Source organism: Pteropus medius, unplaced genomic scaffold (assembly GCF_902729225.1).
Source record: "Pteropus medius unplaced genomic scaffold, Ma_sr-lr_union100, whole genome shotgun sequence".
Classification (NCBI taxonomy): domain Eukaryota; kingdom Metazoa; phylum Chordata; class Mammalia; order Chiroptera; family Pteropodidae; genus Pteropus; species Pteropus medius.
In genome coordinates this window covers 181,678-199,655 of record NW_024349801.1, presented here as the reverse complement: position 1 = coordinate 199,655, position 17,978 = coordinate 181,678, and the positions used below count along the sequence as shown (strand labels likewise).

General features: G+C 34.7%; 1 protein-coding gene across 5 annotated transcripts in view; it reads left to right on the top strand.

Moving 5' to 3' along the window:
- Positions 1 to 17,205, top strand: part of PDCD2L (programmed cell death 2 like) — a 29,166-nt gene extending 11,961 nt beyond the window's left edge. The window contains exons 6-9 of one of the 5 annotated variants that reach the window (XR_005658572.1): positions 4,596 to 4,744; positions 5,452 to 5,575; positions 6,565 to 6,739; positions 17,021 to 17,205. Coding sequence is in view for 4 of the 5 variants with exons in the window: in XM_039888567.1 (XP_039744501.1) it covers positions 4,596 to 4,744; positions 5,452 to 5,681 (379 nt within the window). In the remaining variant the exon portion in view is untranslated. Of the gene's footprint in view, positions 1 to 4,595; positions 4,745 to 5,451; positions 6,059 to 6,564; positions 6,740 to 17,020 lie in introns of those variants that run through there. The other 4 variants (XM_039888569.1, XM_039888568.1, XM_039888570.1 and 1 more) reach the window with 4 other exon arrangements.
- Positions 17,206 to 17,978: the final 773 nt, after the last annotated feature.

Here is a 17,978-nt window from a genome sequence, read left to right as displayed (position 1 = left end):
TTAACCATTCTAGTATATGGTAGTGATATTTCACTGTAGTTTTAATTTTCATTTTCCTAATAACTAATATTGAGCATCTTTTCATGAGCTTGTTTGGCATTTGTATATCTTATGTAATGAAGTGTGTCTTTACATCCATGTTTAAACACTTCTATTGAGGTACAGTTGACAAAATCAACTGTCCATATTTAAAATCCTTTGCGTCCTGATCTCTGCTGCTGCCACCGCCTTACACCACAACCACGCCACCCTACACCATCATCTGCTTCCCTGCTCGAGGCTGGAGTATCCCACTTGAGTGCTATGAGTTTATTGGAAGAACCCTCATCCCCATGGCCTCCTCCCAGGGCTCCGTGAGGCTGAGGTCTCTGTGTCCCAACACTCCTGTCTCCCGCCCCCCAGGGCACAGAAAGGGCATGCTCATGCGGGGGCTGACCAGGGCCAGAGCAGGAAGGAGGAGGTGGTGACCAAGGAGACCTGGCTGTAGGGCTCACTCAAGGCCTCCTGTCTCTACTGGCAGCTCCCCAAGCTACAGGACGGAGACCTCAGACCAGTCCAATGCCATTCTACACCACCTGGGCCACTCCTTCTGGCTGTGTGGGAAGGACTTGCGGGAGGCGGCTCCGGTGTATGGGTGAAGGGATGGTGTGGACCTCCGCTGCCAATAAGTCACACTCATCCGCGCCTTGCCTTTCATTTTATTAGTAGAACCTTTTGAAGAGACGTTTTAAATTTTGACCAAGTCCAATTTAACAGTTGTTTTGTTTTGTTTTGTTTTCAATGGTTCATACTTTTTATTTCCTAAGAAATTTCTGCCTAACCCAAGATAACAGGATTTTTCCTGTGTTCTTGTAGAAGTTTTTAGTTTTATTTCTTATATTTAGGTCTGTGATCCATTTTCAGTTAATTTTTGTATATGATATATGAGAGTCAAGGTTCATTTTTTTCCAAATGAATAGCCAATTGTTGTAATGCCAGTTTTTATTTATTACTGATTACCTTTTTCTTCTCGCTTATCAGTTACTGAGAAGAATGTTAAAACCTCCAACTGTGATTATGGATATGTCTTTATCTTCTGTCAGATTTATGTCTTATGAATTTCGTGCCGTTTTAAGATATGTGTACTTGTATTATATTTATCTGATGAATTAATCCTGTTATAATTATGACATGTTCTTATTTATTTCTGATCATACTCCTTCCTTGGAGTATATTTTGTCTGCTAATGTAGCCACATTAGCTTTCTTTTGTTTAGTCTTTGTATAGTTGATTTTTTTTCACCCTTTTACTTTCAACCTCTTCTTTTAAATACAAAGTATTTTTTTACATAAATTATTCCACTTATTTAAACTAAAAAGAAAGTTCACCTGTTTCTCCTACCTCCCACCCCACAGCAACCAGTCTATTCTCTGTATCTATGAGCTTGGTTTTGGTTTGGTTTTGTTTAGATTCCACATATAAGAGAGATCATATGGCATTTGTCTTTCTCTGACTTATTTCACTTAGTATAATGCCCTCCAGGTCAATCCATGTTGTTACGAATGGCACAATTGCATTCTTTTTTATGTGTACTTTATTGTATATATATGTGTGTGTGTGTCACAATTTATCCATTCATCTATCGATGGACATGTTTTCATATCTTGGCTAGTATAAATAACATTGCAGTGAACATGGGAGTGCATATATCTTTTTGAGTTAATGTTTTTATTATCTTTGGATAAATACCAAGAAGTGGAATTGCTGGATCATACGATACATCTATTTTTGATTTTTTGAGGAACTTCCATACTCTTTTCCCTAGTGGCTGTACCAATTTACAATCCCACCAACAGTGCAAAAGTGTTTCCTTTTTTCTACATCCTTGCCAACACTTGTTACTTCTTGTCTTTTTGATAATAGCCTAGTATGAGGTGATATCTAAAATGTTTTTCTTAAACGGCTTAAATATATGGCTCTTGTCTTTTTAAAAATCCATCTGTTTGCCTTTTACATGACATTTTAGTCCATTTAATGTAATTATTGGTGGTAGTGGGTTAATTTTATTCTGCTATTGACCTTTCCAGCTTTTATTTATTTATTTTTTTGCCCCTTTTTTGTTTAAACTTTTCAGTGAATTGAATATTCTTTTTTTTTGCGTTTTTTTTTCTTTTTTTAAGTTTAAGGGGTAACATTGGTTAATGCAATTATATAATTTTCAGGTGTACATTATCATTTGATATCTATATATTCTATTGTGTGTTTACCACCCAAAGTCCAGTTTCCTTCAGCCACCATATATTTGATCCCCTTTACCCACTTCACCCTCCCCCTAACTCCCTATATTTGTCCCCCTTTACCCTGTCCCCCCCTCCTCCCCCACCCCACTAATAACCACTACTCTATAGTCCTCTGGTAACCACTAGTCTATAGTCCATGTCCATGAGTCTCTGTTTGTTTGTCCTGCTAATTTGTTGCCTTTAGGTTTATATCTACATATAAGTGATATCATGTGATTTTCAACTTTTTCTAGCTGGCTTATTTTGCTTAGCATGATTATCTCAAGGTCCATCTATGTTGTCACAAATGGCAGTATTTCATCTCTTCTTATGACTGAGTAATATTCCATTGTATATATGTACCACAGCTTCTTTAGCCAATCATCTATCGTAGGACACTTTGGTTGCTTCCATGTCCTGGCCACTGTGAATAATGCTGCTGTGAACATTGGTGTGCAAATATCTTTTTGGATATGGGTTTTCAAGTCTTTGGGGAAAATATCCAGTAGAAAGATTGCTGGATCATATAGTAGATCAATTCTTAGTTTTTTGAGGAACCTCCATACTGTTTTCCATAGTGGCTGTACCAATTTGCAGTCCCACCAGCAGTATAAGAGGGTTCTTTTTGAATTGAATATTCTTAGTTTATGTTTTTGTCTCCTTTTGTGACTTTCCGTAGTGCCTCTCTTACCTTTTTTGTGTTAGCTTTGTGATTATAATATACTTCTCTGAGCTATTGCAGTCTACCTTCACATAATAGTTTACTACTTTATGAACTAAGAACCATCCAGATTCCCATTTACCTTCTCCTGCCCTTTGTGATCTTGTTTTCATATATCCACTTCTATATATGCTGTATACCCATAATACAGTATTATTTTTGCTTGAAATAATAGTTTTTAAGGAAAAGAAGTCTGTATATATTAAATGAAAATAATTATCAGAAGATCTTTTATGTTTGTTCATAAAAGGGTGCTCCACATTCCTTCACGCAGGTGTAAGCTTCCATCTGATATTTCCCTTCATCTTGAAGAACTACTTTTAATTTTTTTTGAAGTATAGATTTATTGGAGACAAATCTCTCAGGTTATGTCTGTCTAAAAATGTATTAATATTGCTTTTAATGGACATTTTCATTGCATATGAATCTTATTTTTTTACTTTTCTTCTTTCAGCTCTGAAAAGATTTGTCCCATTGTCTTCTTGCCTTTGTATTAAAAACTAGCTGTATTTCTTATTGTTCTATTTGTAATATATATGTGTACTTTATGTACTTTGTGTATTTTAATTTATCCTGCTAGGAATTTGCTGAGCCTTTTTGATTTGTAGGTTTGATGTCTTTTCACTAATTTGGGGGAAATTTTGGCTATTATCTCTTCAAATATTTTTTCTATCTTCTTTCTTCTAGGACTCCAGTTAATTATATGTTACAGTACTTGAAGTCGTCTCATGGTTTTTAAATGCTGTTTCTTTTTTAGTTTACACTTTTTGTTTCATTTTGGATATTTCTTATTTTCCTTAAATTCAGTTTTTGTTGTTTGTTTCCAGTCTGCTGTTAACTTTTATTGAATGAAATTCTTTATTTCTGATACACATTTCTGTTTCAGTCTCTCATGGTTTCCATTTCTGTGCTAAATTCCTCATCTGTTTATGCATGTTCACCTTTTCCACTAGATTCTTTTACATGTTTATTATTGGTACTTTAAAGTAGCAGTTCCCAACCTTTTTGGCACTAGGGACTGGTGCTGCTATGAGAATCTAATGATCTGAGATGGAGCTGAGGCGGTGATGAGTGCAAATACAGATGAAACTTTGGTCGCTCACCTACTATGTGGCCTGGTACCTAACAGGAGGCCATGAACTGGTACTGGTCTGTGGCCTGGGGATTGGGGACCCCTCCTTTAAAGTCTTTGTCTAATAATTCCATTATCTTGTCTGTTGTTTTCTTTGTATTTTTCTGCTTCTTTCTATATATAATAACTTTTTAAAATATTGTAGATACCGAAGTCCTTAGAAGGGCATGCCGGTAGTACAGAGGTCGGAGTTCATTTAATTTGCAGTTGAGCTGAGTCTGGGCTTTGTGGCATTTTTATTTAGATTCAGTTCCACATTGGCTTTAGTGCCTTCATCCAGACTGAATCAAGCGTGGGTAAGACTTCAGGTATCTTGCCGTGCTTTACAGGCTGCGGCTAGTGTTTTGGACTTCCGGATTTTCTTTTTCTCTGGTTTACTCCTGGTACCCTGCAAGAAAGAACAAAGCTTGGGAAGCGCGATCTTAGATGTTAGATGTGATTTCTGTGTGGTCCTGACTCAGTGTTCTTTGTTTTCTTATTCTAGGTATTCCTGGAGTGGAGAACCACTTTTTTTGACTTGTCCTACATCAGAAGTCACTGAGCTCCCAGCCTGCAGCCACTGTGGAGCCCAAAGGACATTCGAGTTTCAGCTTATGCCAGCACTGGTCAGCATACTGAGAAGTGCTAATTTAGGTAATAGCCCTTTATTAATTTGGATGTGAATTTCTTGCACTAAATTTGGAATTATTTCAAAATGAAAGACTTTCATTTTTGTTTACTTATAAAATATAAGCATATTACGGAAATTTGGGAGATCAGTATGTTTAGAATAATGTAGCTTTGTATTAAGTTTTGAAGTCAGGAAATGTGATTCTTCCACCTTTTTTTTTTAACGTTATTTTGGTGGTCCCTTGAGAATTCTTACGAATTTAAAAATGTTTTTCTATTTCTGTAAATAACACTGTTGAGACTTGATAGGGGTTGCATTGAATCTGTAGATCACTTTGAGTAGTATCGTTAACAATAATTAACAATATTAATTCTTCCAATCCATGAACACAGGACGTGTTTACATTTATCTGTCTTCTTTAATTTCTTTCAGCAACGTTTTGTACTTTTCATTGTACAAGTCTTTTGCCTCTTCAGTTAAATTTATTACTAGGTATTTTATTGTTTTTAGTGCTATTGTAAATTGTTGGTTTTTAAAAAAAAATTTATTTTAGTATTGTTCATTTAAGTGTATAGAAATATAATGAATTTGAGGGCATCGATTGTCTTATTCTGTGACTTTATTGAATATATTTGCGAGAGGTGGTGCTAAGAAGAAAAGTTAGAGCTGTAAACACATACATTAAAAACAAAGAAATCTCAAATTAATTACCTAACTGTATACCTTACAGAACTAGCAAAAGAAGACCAATCAACCAAAGCTGGAAGAAGAAAGGAAAAAATAAAGGCTACGGCAGAGATTTTGAGGGAGAATATAAAAACAGGAGAGAAAAATATACAAAACCAAATTATTTGGTGTGGATTCTTTAGTTTTCCACATATAAGATCAGATCATCTGAAACAGATCAGTTTACTTTCTCCTTTCCAGTTTGGATGCCTTTTATTTTTTTTTCTTGCCTAATTGCTCTGTCTAGAACTTCTGTGTTAAATAGAAGTGGCAGAAGTGGGCATCCTTGTCTTGTTCCCAAGTCTTAGGAGGAAAGCTTTCAGTTTTTCACCATCAAATATCATGTTAGCTGTGGGTTTGTCATATATATGGCCTTTATGAAATTGAGGAATTTCCCTCGCATTCTTAGTTTATTGAGTGATTTTTATCACTACAGGATGTCGAATTTTGTCAAGTGCTTTTTCTGTGTCAATTGAGATGATCATGCAGTTCTACTCTTTCTCTTAATGTGGTGAATTACATTGATTTTTTTTGTATGTTTAACCATCTTTGCATTCTTGGGATAAATCCCATTGGATCATGGTGTATAAACCTTTTTATAAGTTCTTGGATTCCGTTTGCTAGTATTTTGTTGAAGATTTTTGCATCTATATTTATAAGGAATATAGCTAGCCTCATAGAATGAGTTAGTATTCCCTTCCATTTTTAGGAGCGTTTAAGGATTAATAGTCATTCCTCTTAAAATGCTTTGTAATATTAAACTATCTAGTTCTTGCCTTGTCTTTGTTGGGAGATTTTTGATTACTGAGTCAATCTCCTTACTAGCTACAGGTCTATTCAAATTTCCTATTTCTTCTTGAGTCAGTTTTGCTAGACTGTGTTTCTAGAAGTTTGTCCATCTCATTTAGGTCATCCAGTTTGTTGGTAGACAGTTGTTCACAGTATTCTCTTTAATCTTTTTTATTCCCATAGTAGTAATTTTCCTACTTTCATTTCTGATTTTAGTAATGTGGGGTTTCTCTTTCTTATTCATTCTAGCTAAAGATTTGTCAATTTTGTTGATCTTCACAAAGAACAAACTTTTGGTTTTGTATATTTTTCTTTATTGTTCTTATAGTCTCCATTTTAAAAATCTCTACGGTTCGTGCCCCAGGTGGAGCCACGGACCATACCCTGGGTACGCCAGGCCCCGCAAGTGCACCAGGGGCACCAGGCGCTGACCACGAGCATGTGAGAGGAGACGCCTCGCCTTCAGAGATCCGGTTCTTAAGGGGAAATGGCAACATCCATAGGTCAGGGGTGGAAGTGGGGCGGGGGGAATTAAAGAGAGGAAAAAAAAAATCTCTTCTCTAGCCTTTATTTTTTTATTTCTTCTGCCAGCTTTGTTTGCTTGGTCTTTTTGTAGTTCCTTAAGGTATACAGTTATTAATTTGAGGTCATTAGTATACAGTTCCTTAAGGTATACAGTTATTAATTTGAGGCCATCTTTTTGTAGTTCCTTAAGGTATACAGTCATTAATTTGAGGTCATTCTTTGTTTTTAATGTATGTATTTGCATCTGTAAATTTTCCTCTTAGCGCTGCTTTCACTGCATCTCATATAAGGTTCGGTGTGTTGTTGTTTTTTCCTTTTTTCTCAAAAGTATTGTTTAATTTCCGTTGTTATTTCTTCTTTGATCTGTTGGTTTAAAATGTTTAACTTCCACATATTTTTGAATTTTCTAGTTTTCCTTCTGTTACTAGTTTTATTTCATTGTGATCAAAAAAGAAACTTTATATGATTTCAATCTTTTCCAATTCATTGAGACTTACTTTGTGGCTTAACATACAGTGTATCCCAGAGAATGTTCCATGTGCACTTCAAAAGAATGTATATACTGCTGTTAAGTGGAGTGTTCTTTATGTGTCCATTAGTTCTAATTGATTTATAGCATAATCATATTCTCTATTTTCTTATTGATCTGTCTGGTCCTCTTATTTATTATGAGTGGGGTTATTGAAGTCAACTGTCATTGTAATACTGTCTGTTTCTCCCTTCAATTCTGTCAATTTCTACTTTATATATTTCAGGTCTTTGCAGATAAAAGCATGTACGTTTACAGTTATTATATTTTATTGGCCCTGTTGAACCTTTTTATCAACATGTAACAACCCTTTTTGTCTCTTGTAACCATTTTTTCATTTGCAGTGTATTTTGTCTAACAGTAATATAGCTACTCCAATTCTCTTTTGGTTACTGTTTGCCAAGAATATTTTTTTCTGTCCTTTTGCTGTCATCCTTTTTGTGTTCCTATATCTAAAGAGAGTCTCTAATAGTGTATAGGGAGATCTTTTTTTTATTATTCAATTTGCCAATGCCTTTTTTAAGAGTTTAATCCATTTACATTTCATGTTATTACTGATAAAGAAGAATTGACTTCTGCCATTTAGCTATCTATTTTCTGTATGTCACAATTTTTTTTCTCAATTCCTCTATTACTGCTCTTTTTTGTACTTAGGTGATGATTTGTAATATACCATTTAGATTCTCTTCTTTCATTTTATATTTTTTAGCTATTTACTAAATAACTTAAAAAATCTCCAAATGGCTACTTTGAGAATTACAATTAATATTACAACAGTCTAGTTTGAGTAACGCCAACTTCGTTTCAGTAACATACAAACATTCTACATGTATATATATTTCTGTTCTTCTCCCTTTGTAGTGTTATTGTCACAGATTCTATCTTTATATCTCGTGCGTCTATTAACATAAATAATAATTATTTTATTCATTTGCCTCTTAAATCACATAGGAAAAAGAGAGAAGTTACAAACCAAACAAAAAGTACAATAAAGTAAAACTGGCTTTTATGAAGTTAATTTTACTAGTATTCTTTATTTTTTATCTTTGAGTTGCTGTCTAGTGTCCTCTCATTTCACCGTGAATAACTCCTCTTAGCATTTCTTGTAAAGCAGATCTACTGGTAATAAACTCCCTCAGCTTTTTCGAAATCTGATAATGTCTTAATTCTTAATTTTCAAAGGATGGTTTTGCTGCATATACAATTCTTGGTTTACAGTCTTTTTCTTCAGGACTTTAACAATGTCATCCCACTGCCTCTTAGCCTTCCTGGCTTCTGAGAAATTAGCTGTTAAATCTTAAGGAGGATGTCTTGTATGTAACTAGTTACTTCTATCTTGCTTTCAGAATTATCTCTTTGTCTTTGAGTTTTAATAATTTGACTATAATGTGTCTAGTGTGGATCTCTTTCAGTTTTTCCTGCTTGAAGTTTCTCGGATGTGTAAGTAGCTTAGCTGCTAATGAAAAGACTCTGAAATTTACCAACCTCTTAATAAAGTTCCCCCCTGAGAGATGAAGTGTTTGACTAGACTTCAGAGTTCCAAAACAGTTGCTTCAGATAGTTCTGGCAGCTCACTGGTGCTCCAGTGTAAAGTAAGATTCCTGGAGCTTCCTATTCTACCATCCTCCCTGACATTACTCCCACAATTGATTTTTATATATTAAGCCCTACAATGTACCTGATGACTTTTTTTGTTGATTACATCATGTTTTAGACATAGACAATCATGTCATTAGGGAATGAAGAGAGTTTTACTCCTTTCCTTAGCTAGCTGTCTTTTAATTTTTAAAATTTTTGCCTCCTAGTATTGACTAGAACCTCCAATACAAGGTTGAATATAAATATGAGAGCAGACATCTTTGTCATATTATAGGAGTAAAGCAGTCATCTTTAATCATTAAGTAACCTGTTAATTGTAGGGTTTTTGTAAATGTTCTTTTTCAAGTTGAAGAAGTTCCTGTCTATTCTTATTTTTTTCATTTTTTAAAAATTAATATATTTTTATTATGATGACATTGGTTAATGAAATCCAGTAAATTTCAAGTGTACAATTCAACAGTATGGCATATATATATTGCATTCTGTGTTCACTACCCATAGTTAGATTTCTTTCTGTCACCATATATTTGACCCCTTTTATCTCATCTACCTCTCCCCTCCCCCCACCCTCTGGTAACCACTAGTCTGTTGTCCACGTCCATGAGTCTCTGTTTGTTTGTCTTGTTTGTTTGTTGCTTTTAGGTTTATATCTCACATATAAGTGATATCATGTGGTTTTCAACTTTTTGCATTCTTTTTAATAGCTGTGTGTGTGTGTGTATTTATTATCCAAGTTATGTTAGGAAATTGCAGCTTAATAGGTCTGTACCACAGTTTATGTTATTCTAAGCCACATAGGAGAGTATTGATTTCTCTTCATCCTTAGCAGCATCTGGTATAAAATTTTGGAAAAGCTTTGTGAATATTATTGATAAAAGAAAGCAATTTCACTCCTTGGTGTAAACCCAAGAGAATTGAAAGCATAATGTGTACACAGATGCTCATATCAGCATTGCTCATAATAGCCAAAAAATAGAAATAACTCAAATGTCTATCAACTAATCAATGCATAAACAAAATGTGGGCTCCTCATAGAATATTATTCTGCCATAAAAAGTAATGAAGTACTGCATGACACATGCTACAGCATGGTTGTACCTTGAAAACATGCTAAGTGAAAGAAGCTAGGCACAAAAAGGCTACAGATTATATGATTTCATTTATATGAAATGTCCAAAATAGGTAAATCCATGGAAACAAAAAATATACTGGTGATTTCCAGAAGCTGGGGGCACGAGAGAATGGAGAGTGACTGCTAATGGATATGGGTATGGAGTATCTTTTTGGAGTGATGAAAGTGTTCTGGAAGTAGATCAGGGAGATGTTTGTATTCCTCTAGGAATATGCTAAAAAGAACCATTGAATTATACATTTTAAAATGGTGAATTTTATGGCATGTGAATTAGATTTCAATTAAGCAAAACACCATGTAAGCCGCTGTGCAACTCTTAATGCCTTTGGTGATTCTTACAAAGACAACAGGAAGAACAGCTATGACAGCAAAGCAATAGTTATAACAATTAGGTTTAATAGAGGTAATTAAGCCAGTTTTAATAAATGAGCATTCATTCTTTAGAAGAATTATTAGTTTTATTTTGCCCTTTCATGTGTTAATATGTAGTTGAAATTTTTGCTTTTATATATATTTTTAACCAGAATTTCTATTAGTATATTGATGTCAATCCTTTGGGCCCTTATTTTTTGAGATCTTAATATTTTTCTTACTGGTCTATTTATTCTACATCCTCCTTGTTTCTTGCAAATTCTCCCTTTTTCCTTCCTATTTTTGTTTTGTTAGGTTTTTCACAGTTTAAAAATTTATGGGATTCTCTCAGTCTTTTTTGTTGTTATTTCTTATTTTAAATTCTAAGTCAAAAAGTCTTTTATCTTCCAGAGTATGGCTTTTTAAAATACTTAATTCTTTACTCCTTGCTGACCGATATTTTCATGGTGTGTGTGTGTGGGGAGGGGGGGCGCGCTATGTGAAGTGAGGATTTATATTTGCCCCTAATTGCTGAACAATTTTTTTACACCATTCATTGACTATTTCTTCTGTTCTTGTTTAAAATACTTTGTATAGTACTTTTCATCTTTTATGTCCTAACATATATATTTTTTTCTGAGTTCCTATGTTAATTTTTCTAAAAAATATTTTTAATCATAACTACAATATTTACTGCAGAAATCTAGTTACCCAGAGATAATTGTTAGCGATATATGTTTCTGTCTCATTTGCTTTCTATACATTAAGAAATAAAAGAAATTAGTCTCAGAGATATTTTTGTTCTTCTCTTCACAACATTTTCCAGTGTCCTTAAATGTTCTGCCCAGTGGAAGTTCCATGTCATCTGTTTCCAAAGTTATTGTACATTTCAAACCATTTTCTTTTTTTATTATAAATAACACTTTAGTATCCTTCTTATATAGCTTTTTCTATATTTAGAAGTATTTCTTCATATGGCATCTTAGAAGTAGTAGAAGGATATGAATTTTTTAAAAGTTTGACACAAAAAAGAAATTATTTATAACTTGGTGTGTATCCTTTTATCTACCAAATAGGCAGTGTGCTTTAAACACACATAGATATGAAGATATATTTTTTGTTGATAACAGTGAATACTATTATGAAATACTGGTGTCCTTTCTATTTATTGAGTCAAACTTTATAAATGAAGTATTCACAATTTTTAAAAGACGCATAGTACCAGAAGGCTCATAACAAAACTGTAGCCCTTCTTGAATCCCTTCCTCCCTCCAGTTGCACTCAAGAGAGACACTGACAGCACTTTTAAGTTGTTTCTTCTAGAATTTACTTTTATATTTCTAAATAAAACATACTATTTTAAAATTGTTCTCTTTTAGACATTATCTGTTGAATTACACTTAATTATATTGGCATAGGAGGATTTAGATCTCTTACAACCCCCTTCCCATTTTTACTATATTTCACTTGACACACCTTCCCAATAGTGTTTACAATTTTTATTAAAATATAACTATATTTATAATGTTATAACTATATGTAGTTTTTATATATAGTATATTATAGTTTATATATTATTTATATTAAACTATAAAGTTATAACTATGTAGTTGTAACTACTGATTTAGTAGTTAATAAAGTAGTATATTGTGATCAGATGTTCTTTCTTGGATGAGAAATAAGTACCTATTTCATTCTTTTAGCCAGTTCTCACCTTCTTCTGAAGGTTCTCAATATTCTTTTCCTCACAAATCGAACTCTAGGTAATCTACTAGCTCCATTTTTCTTTCCCTAAAGACCTCCCATCCAGTGCCCCTTGTTCTTCTGGTCTAGTCTGCACTCTAGGCCTTCCACACCTCTAGCCTTGATGTCATCCTGGGTTACCTGCTGCCTTTATTCTGGTTTCCCCTTGGCCCCTCTTCCAAGTAGGTTTCCTCATTTCGTAGAACTCATGTCTTTCTCTTTCTCAGTTTATTCTTTCAGTTTGATATAGCACTTTGTCCAGTAGTTTCCTGAGATGGGATCATAGGAGATAAATATTTAAATACCACATGAGTCTTAAAATATATTTATTCTGTTTTTATGTTTAATTTGTAATATAGTCAGATGTGGAATCCTAAGCTGTAATCCTTTTTTTCAGAATTTTCAAAAGATTACTCCATTCTTGTAGCGTCCTGTACGGCTATTGAAAAGAACAGCGTCACTCACTATCAGTCCTTTCATTGTGAACTATTTTGCTTCTAGATCACTTTTCGAATCTTTATCCTCGATATTCTGAAATTACGTGAATTAGACTGAGTACTTGGTGGATGTTTTCAGATCAGAAAGTGGTTTCTTTCGGGTTCCTTGATTTTTTTTTTTTTTTTTTAATGTTTCTTGTTCTGCTTTTACTGGAACTTCTGTAGTCAAATGTTTGATTTCCTATTTTGATTCTGTATTTTCTTTTTTGTTGTCTGATTTTCGTTTTGCTTTCTGGAAGATTTTCCCAATTTTGTACTTTATTTACTTTTTAAATTGTGGTAAAAAAATATGAAACATAAAATTTATCATCTTAACCATTTCTAAGTGTACCATTCATTAATGTTAAGTTTATTCACATTGTGCAACCAATCTCCAGAATTTCTTCATCTCGTGAAACTGAAACTTTATTCCCATTAACAACTCCCCATTTTCCTCTCTCCCCAGCCCCTGGCAACTACCCTTCTACTTTATGTTTCTGTGAATTTGACTACTTTAGTTATGTCATATAAGTGGAATCATACAGTATTTGTCCTTCTATAACTGCCTTATTTCACTTAGCATGTTATCTTTAGGTTCATCCATGTTATATAGCATGTGTCAGAATTTTCTTTTAAGGCTGAATAATATTATTTCGTACGGATCTACCACATTTTGTTCATCTGTTTATTTGTCAGTGGATACTTGTGTTGATCCTACCTCTTCATTATTGTGAATAGTGCTGCTGTGAACATGGGTGTACAGATATCTCTTCAAGATCCAACTTTAAGGTTTTTTTCGATATATACCCAAAAGTACAATTGCTGCATCATATGGCAGTTCTATTTTTAATTTCTTTAGGAACCACCATACTATTTTCCTCAGTAGCTTCGCTATTTCATATTTCCAACCAACAATGCAGGAGGTTTCCAATTTCTCCACATCCTTACCAATAGTTATTTTGTGTTTTTTTGATAGTAACCATCCTAACTAATGTGGGGTGGTATCTTGTTGTGGTTTTGATTTGCATTTCTCTAATGATTAGTAATGTTGAGCATCTTTTCATATAAATGACTTTTAGCCATTTACATATTATTTTTGAAGAAATGTCCACTCAAATCTTTTATTTTTTAATCATGTTATTTGTTTTATTTGTTGAATTATAGGAGTTTTTTTATGTGTTCTAGATATTAACCTCTTGTCAAATATGATTTGCAGATATTTCCTCTCATTCTGTAGATTGCCTTTGACTGTTGTGTCCTTTGATGTGCATAAGTTTTTAATTTTGACATAGTCCATTTTGCCTGTACTTTTGGTATCATATCCAGGAACTACTTGCCATGTATATCTTATCTCGGAGATATTACAGATTCGGTTCCAGACCACCATTATAAAGTGAATATTTATATCAGTAGAGATTAACACAAATTTTTTGGTTCTCCAGTGTACATAAAGATTATTTTTATACTGTACTATAGTCTATTAAGTATGCAATAGCATTATGTCTAAAAAAAGTACATATCTAAATTAAAAAGTACTTTATTGCTAAAAAATGTTAACCATCATTTGAGCCTTCAGCGAGTTCTAATCTTTTTGCTGGTGGAGGCTCATACCTTCAATGCCTGTACTTTCTTAAAAAGAAAGCACATAGTAAAATGCTCTGATCTTAAGTATACAACTTGATGTATTTCTGTATATGTACACTCTTGTACTCACCTTCCCAATTAAGATAAGGAGTGTTTCCAGTGTCCTAGAAGGCCCTTTGTGTCCCCTTCCCAGTCAGTCAGCCCTGCCCTCTCTAAGGTCATCTCTATTCTCATCCCTGTTCCCATATGAATTTTGACTGTTCTGGAACTTCACACAAATAGAATCACAGAGTGTAGGACTGTTGGGCCTGGCTTCTTCTGTTTATTATTATGTCTTTGTTAATTTTATCTTCTAACCCTTCTCTTGCATTTTAGTTTGGGTGTTGTATTTTTATTTTTCAAAAGCTCCTCCTTTGAAACTTTCATACCACTTTTCTTTGTTTATTTTATGAGTTTAATATCTTTTATATCTTTAAGTAGTGTTTTATTTTTTTTTTTTAAGTTTTCACTTGTTACCTGCATTGTCTGTTTCTTGCAGTTTGCCTTCTTTTCTATGCTTGTTTTGATCTCTGAGTGTTATGTTGGAGATTTTCTGTAACTGTCTGGTGAACCCTGGAAATCATTGTTATTAACAACATCAGCGAGCATCACTCTTTTTTTTCCCCCAGTTTTCTCTGTTTTTTTTTTTTATTTTTTTTAAATTAAGTTTATTGGGGTAACATTGGTTAATACAATTATATAATTTTCAGGTGTACATTATCATTTGACATCTATATGTTCTCTTGTGTGTTTACCACCCAAAGTCCAGTTTCCTTCAGCTACCACCAGTCATCACTCTTGACGTGAATGCAGATGGAAAGTTAGATGAATGGATAGCATGAGAAAATTTTTTTTCTAAAAATGATAAATTCAATACATACTAATTAGAAATATTAGAATGAATTTATGCAAATTTAACATAAGGAAAATTAAGTGTAAGTGAAGCAAGTTGCTGGGCTTTAGGTAATAGATTTTTCCCTCAAGAAGCCCTAGTTTCTATAAGAGCTTTCTGAAATTAAGAGGATTACATTCATTCCATATTTCAATTTTAGATAGTATTCATTTGGCTCCTTACTATAATAGATAAGGAAATTTATACCGTACTCCACCTCCAAATATGAATTTTTCAGCCCCACTTTCTTCAGAATGTTGTAGACCCCATGCTGTCACCTTTCAGTGAGAGGGCTGCTGGCCCTTTTACTTGTTGCCTCTTGTCATCTCTGTGGCTGGGTCTCACTAAGAAGTACGTTTTCTGAAAATCTCTGAGATCTTTCGCTTTTATATAGATATCTTTTGGCATTGAATGTTGCTTTGTAGAAGTCTGAGGGTGGCCTGTTTTCACCTTTGTAACAGACATTTTTGCTAGGATGCCTGTAGGATTTTCTTTATTAGTGAACCCAGTCACCGAACTAGTTATGTCTTGCTGTCCCATTATTTTGTAGCCCTTTTATCATGGGACAAGAAGGGTTTTTGGACCTACATACATATTTAGTTCGTCTCCCTTTTTTATTTCTGAATATATTTTTTTGTTGCATTTGTAGCTTTTCTACCAAAATAACACAAGTCGTTTTAGTCACCTTTCTCCTCTCAAATCCATGTTAACATCTTTTCGTTTTATCCCTGCATTCACTGAGATTGCCTCAAACCTTTCCTTTCTACCTATAATTAGGTTTCACCTGTCTTTTCGGTTCCTGTGGTTTCTGACATTTTTCATTAGATGTGTAATGGAGCTGCTTTGACCTCCATATGTTTCCTCTTTCTCCAACCCCTCCCTCTCTCCCCAGCTGTGACACATCTCTGGGCTTAGGCCTCCGGTACAGTACTCAAGGACTTGGTATTTTATTCCATCTGATTCCTTGCACCGCTTTCTTTCCTATCCTGATGGTTATTATTAGTTCTGAGGCTCCAGCCTTCTGTCCTCTGCCAACTGCCTGTGCATATTCTTATTAGAAATTATATCAAGTTCACCAGGTTATTTCTCCTAAATCACCTCTATTTTGGTTTTTTGTTGTTGTCGTTCTGTTTGATTTTCTGTCCGTTATCCCTGCCTACGTTTTTTAAAAAATATTTTTCCTTTGTTTCTCCACAGCATTTACTCACCTCATCTTGTTGTTCTGTCTTCCTGTTCTGATATCAGCAGGAGTTGTTGCTCATGTTTTTTTGACACTATTCTTCATGGCGTCATCATTGATAAATTTCTATAACTCTTAGTATTTATTTTCTGTTTGTTTTTGTTTTTTTGCCTTAATCCTTTCTTAGAGGTAGTATGTTCTGTTAGTGTGACATATTTGTTAATGATTTTCAGTGTCGGTCTAGACAGTTGTAAAATATGTTTTCCTGTTAAATCAGCTTTTCATCATCAGTGGTCACTTACTGTTGCAGAATGTAACCGAAAGCTAGTGAGCACTGTTTTTGCTTTACATAATTATTTTTTCAGCTTGTAAGATAAAATCACTCCTTGTAGCAATATCAGTTATCCTGATACTAAGCCATCTTTCTCCTTCTCTTCTGTTATTGTCTAACTGCTTAACCTGTTCGTTTCACAGTGAACACATAAGATATGCCAGGCTCTGTTCTAAGTGTCTTACATGGACTGGTTTATTTAATCCCTCTCACAACAGTCTGTCATCACGATGAATACAGTCATTATTACAGAGAGGCGAAATCTTTTGCTCATGGTGGTAGGGCTGGAATATGAACCCAAGCAGTCTTGCTCCAGAGTCTGGGCTCTATCCACTAAGCAGACTCAAATATTGAATATGTCTCATAATACTTTCTGGAATCCTGAATATGTTATATTTTTCAGGTATTTCTGTGGAATTTGGAACAATTCTAATTTACACGTGTGAGAAGAGTTGCTGGCCTCATAATCAGCAGACTCCCATGGAAGAATTTTGTATTGTACAAGAAGACCCAGATGAATTATTATTTAAGTAGAGCATTTCCTTTATTTGTATAAATTAAAACAAATTTTACTTTCCAAATTCGTGTGTTTTTACTTCGTTTTGACTCACAAGTTAGTTACTCTTTAAGTGTTGTCCTTTTTGCTTTTTGGCACCCGTGCTGGGGCTGAAGCAAGGTTTAGAACCTCCTGACTGTGGGCTGGTCTACCTTTCCAGTGTCAGGGCCTTTCTCCACAGTGGCATCCCAGAATGTGACTCCTCTGTATTCCCTCCACAGGCACCTGGTGGACATTCTGGGAGGGAGAGCAGCTGAGGAGCCATGAGGCTGTAGTCAGCCTCTTATTGCCCCTGCTGCCTCTGCACTTCACTGTGTGTATGCTGTTACCGTCCCTGGATGCTGACAGATGAAGCCACTTAACCTGCTCCAGCTATTTCATGCTCCCATCCTGTGACACTAGCTGTTTATATCTGCCTCATGACTCACCCCTCCCCCGCCCCCACCTGCCTCCCCAGGCTCCCTGCCCTCATCCATTTCTGCTATAGACTGTGGACAGAAAAGGGGCCAGATACTAAACCTGACAAGCCCAGGGGAGGCTTGTGCGGTGGGCCTTAAAAACTCAGAGACCGAAAGTAACCACATAGGACAGTATGAACGTGAAAACTCAACTAAAAGCAGGTCATGGTGAGAGTCATGTCCTAGGCCTGTAGCTTCCTTGACAAAGTTCAGTGTTTACCTTAAGCAAGCCTGTCTGTTCTCTTTTTGCATCTAAGAGAACGTACCTTTGATATGTCAGAGTAATCTTTTCCAGACCCCTCAAGACACAGCCTCAGACACCAGAGCATAGACCACAGAACCCCTCA